Source organism: Haemaphysalis longicornis, unplaced genomic scaffold, assembly GCF_048455015.1.
Source record: "Haemaphysalis longicornis isolate Haplotype H1 unplaced genomic scaffold, Haemaphysalis longicornis Haplotype H1 scaffold_1, whole genome shotgun sequence".
NCBI lineage: Eukaryota > Metazoa > Arthropoda > Arachnida > Ixodida > Ixodidae > Haemaphysalis > Haemaphysalis longicornis.
In genome coordinates this window covers 373,886,362-373,890,176 of record NW_027526203.1, presented here as the reverse complement: position 1 = coordinate 373,890,176, position 3,815 = coordinate 373,886,362, and the positions used below count along the sequence as shown (strand labels likewise).

The 3,815-nt window shown below is 52.3% G+C and overlaps 1 protein-coding gene across 1 annotated transcript; it reads left to right on the top strand.

Annotated features, from left to right (window-relative positions):
- Window positions 1–584: 584 nt before the first annotated feature.
- LOC144171636 (uncharacterized) lies at window positions 585–2,576 on the top strand. The gene is made up of 2 exons (XM_077700987.1): window positions 585–1,033; window positions 2,193–2,576. The coding sequence occupies exons 1-2, from the start codon at window positions 1,022–1,024 to the stop codon at window positions 2,556–2,558; spliced, it is 378 nt and encodes a 125-aa protein (XP_077557113.1). The 5' UTR covers window positions 585–1,021; the 3' UTR covers window positions 2,559–2,576.
- The last annotated feature ends 1,239 nt before the right edge of the window (window positions 2,577–3,815 follow it).

Below are 3,815 nucleotides of genomic sequence, written 5' to 3'. Positions count from 1 at the left end.
CGGGCGGATTTCGTCAGTGACAGGTATCGACATAAGTCAGCGGATTCCATCCCGCCCGAGGCAGCGTGGCAAACCGGGAGAGGCGACGGTGTCAAACGCCCCCGGGCCATGGTGGCCGCCGTATGCAGCGGACCCAAGTACCGCTTTATCTGCTTTCGGGGGTTCGGGGACCTGCCCAAGCGTTTAGGCTGCCCCAAACGCGTCTGTGGGTTCACCGATGATTGATCAAAACAATGAGGCCCCCGTGAAGTCCGCCAGCTGCTGTTCATGGGGCCGAGCGCGACAAGCGACAGCGGCTCGGGTGTACGGGAGATGGGGCTGGCTATCGCGCGATCGGCGGCGCATGAATATCGCGGAGTTCGCGCCGCTGCTGCTACCATTACAGTGCTGTCTAGGCACTGAGCAACCCGGAAGTATGCAAGCGTTACGCGAACCTTCCTACCGCTGCTGGATGCTTTGTCGCCGGGAACTTTATTTATTGTCCGAGACGACGCCTCGGGGGCTGCTTGGCGTGTAATAACAGCCTCCAAGTTCACGAATGCGCTGCCGCCACGAGGAGAGTCGCGCCCCGAAGGGATGACGCAGTCAAGCCGCTCGCGAGTGCGTGCTGAACGCGCGCTTTTGCTTTTTGGCTTTTAAGCGTGCAGGAGCGATGGTTTCAAGCGTCCCCTTCCCGGGCCGCGCCAACTAGAACACCCGCCTTCCTCTGCATTTCTTCCCTCTCCGCACGCTGCCTGGTTTGTCTTCGGGTTTTCGTCTTGCTTTCGCCGCCGAAGTCACCACCCGTTGCGCTCGCCATGTATCCTCCGCTCACTTTCTTTAATAGCCGGGGCGTGAATTGGCAATCTCATTGTGCAGTCTTCCCCCTCCTCCTCTTCCCGCACTGCGGTGCAGCGGCCATTTTGCAATCGAGCTGGCACGATGACCTCCTCTTCCGCTGCTTCCCGTCGCTATATAAGACAGAAGCGGTGGTCCGAACAAGCCAGACCTTGCAGTCCCTGCCGAGGAAGCAATCTCCAGGATGAGGCTTATGGTAAGAGCACGGCGGCTGCAGGTGGTCCGGCCTGAACGGCGACGCCTCGTGCGGCGAGCAGGCTTCTCTCGACCGCACGTGGTGCCCTGTACCAACCGGTCACCGTATTCAAGAGAACAGAAGCGCCGTAGGGCACCCAGGGGCTACAAAACAGACGTGGTTAAGAATGTTCACGGAGAAGTGCTTCCCTAATACACTTTGCGAGACTAACGTGCAGTTCTTCAACTACCTTCAGTTTTAAGAATCATGTCGGTGACAATTACAACATTGCATCATTTAAGCAAGGCCAGTGTGTTTTTGGAAAGGGCAGGAAAGTTCGTTTCAGCTGGACCTCGCTGAGCACCTTTTTGCCCTTGTCCGTGGACTGAAGCCATGGTGGTTTTCGTGGCTAATGTAGCCTGCCTCAGCTGCGTATAAACGTAGTAGGGCAATTTAGGTACAAAAAAATTACTTCATTCTTAACTTGGATTACAAATGTTTCACTCGCTACCGTGTTTTATGTCACAGTATCTTTGCAATGGAGAAGTTACGAAATTGCTATTGTGCCTCATTCACTGCAAAAGGAAGAAATCAGCTTGAAAAGAGCAGCATAAATGTAGGACGATAAGTTGTTATATTGGTTTCGTTTCGTTATGTCCACAGGTGCTAGTAACAATTTACAACAATGGTCGCAAACAAACTTCGTAGGAGCCATTTCACATCCTTGTATATTGCTATGCAAAATGTTTTGTAGCACACTCGTGGGGTATTGCATAGAGAAAGACGTACATTAAAAAGAAACTTATTTCGGGTATTTAACACACCGAATCTACACCTGGGTTATGAGGGGCGCTGTAGTGGAGGACTACGGATTAATTTAGATCCCATGGGGATATTTAAGTTGAGCCGGAACGATGTCCCACAAGCGTTTCGTTTTTCGCCTCCAATACTAAAAATAGTCGCCGTGGCTGGGATCGAACACGCGTCCTGCAGCTCAGTAGAGTACAATGCCTTAACCCCTGAGCCGCCGCGGCAGGTATGAGAAGATTTTTGGTTGCTAACATTTATGCATGGCGCAGCATTAGATGGGCGCAGTTTTTTAGCTTTGCGGGTACATCCTGTCGTAATGCTCAAGAAATGATCATGAGTTTTTGTTTTTCTTTTTACCTCATTGTTCCAGCTGAGCGCCGTGTTTTGCGGGTGCCTTGTGGCTACCGCGACCGCCGGTTCCCTTGGTGGATACGGCGGTGGTGGCTTTGGCGGTTTCGGAGGTGGCGGCTTCGGCGGCGGTGGCCACGGTGGTGGCTATGGTGGCGGAGGCTACGGCGGAGGAGGCTTCGGCGGTGGAGGCTTCGGCGGCGGTGGTTTCGGAGGTGGAGGCGTCGGCAAGATTATTATCATCAAGACCTCAGGAGGTGGAGGCTACGGTGGCGGAGGATTCGGCGGCGGAGGATTCGGCGGTGGAGGCTACGGCGGCGGTGGCTACGGCGGCGGCGGCGGCGGCTACGGTGGAGGTGGCTACGGCGGAGGTGGCGGATGGTGGTGATCGCGCCCTCAAAATGGCGATTAGGTGTGTACACGCCCGAGTTCTAATTTCTGCTCTCGTTTCATTCCAAAGCAGAGAGTCACCCCCTGCACCAGTTTTTTACCAAAAAACAATTTGTGCATCTTATGCATCCCTCAAAATGGGGTACGTTAAGAATTCTATGCATGAAGTAGCAGCTTTTTGGAGACAATATAATCGTCGTGTTGTACTGACGCCAACACCAGGCTAATAATATAGTCACGTTCTGTGAAATTTGAGAAGTAAAACTTCTCACGGGTTAGCACTCTAACTGCTAGAAAACCTGAGAGGAAATTGAAAGGGACCAGAAATTTGCCATCAGTTTTAAATCTGAACTCGTGAAGTATGAGAGTCGTTTACAAACAAATTTTGCATATACGGTACGTACTGTGCTCACAAGCAGGCATGGGCCTCGGCAGGGGGTGCAAAAGGGGCACTTGCTCCCCCCTCCCCCCCCCCCCCCCAGTTACCCCAGCACTTGCACCCTCTCCCATGCCTTCTTTCCTGTCCCCTCACGCTACAATGGGTTTACCCCCCGCAAGATAAAATCCTGCCGACGCTCATACAAGCAGGTGCACAGCAGTTCCCATGTAGGTATGTTCTAGAAGGCCGATCGTCGCCAGAGTGAGTGGCGATGATCGCGCCCCATCAATGTCGAGCGAGCTTCACGTGTTGTGAAATTCATCGCAGAAGCCAACCTTGGAAGCGCCAAGCAGGCCTGGAAGAAGTTCGTGTTTTGCGTCGTGCACGTGTCTCCAACTCTGTGACAGGAACTATTCTCGAAAGTGCCGTCAGCCAGCTGCAAAGCATCCACTCACCAAACACAACGTAGGCTCTGCCGACAGGAGAAGCTTGTTCGGAAGGCATCCCGCTGCGAGTCTCATCCTCTGTGAATAAAAACACGCTACACCCAATTTCAACGCCCATTGTTCGTTTGACTTCATTATTCGAGCGTATGACTTGGGCTGCCTTCTTCATGTACAAGGGCGGACCATTGTGTAGTTGTGCTTTAGACGCACCGAATGTTTTGTACAAAGAGCGGCATATGCAGACCTAGACTGCACTGAATAAAACTTGAAGCTGCACTAAACACGCCGTTCAAGAAGCAGCAGGCGAAAATTTGAACAATTAGTGATATTTTAAGCTTATGTCTTCAGTTAATCTGAACACCGCAGACGAAATAGGAGTACCGTAAAAAACCGCAACTCAGTATAAATAACTACAACCAAGACACCAAGA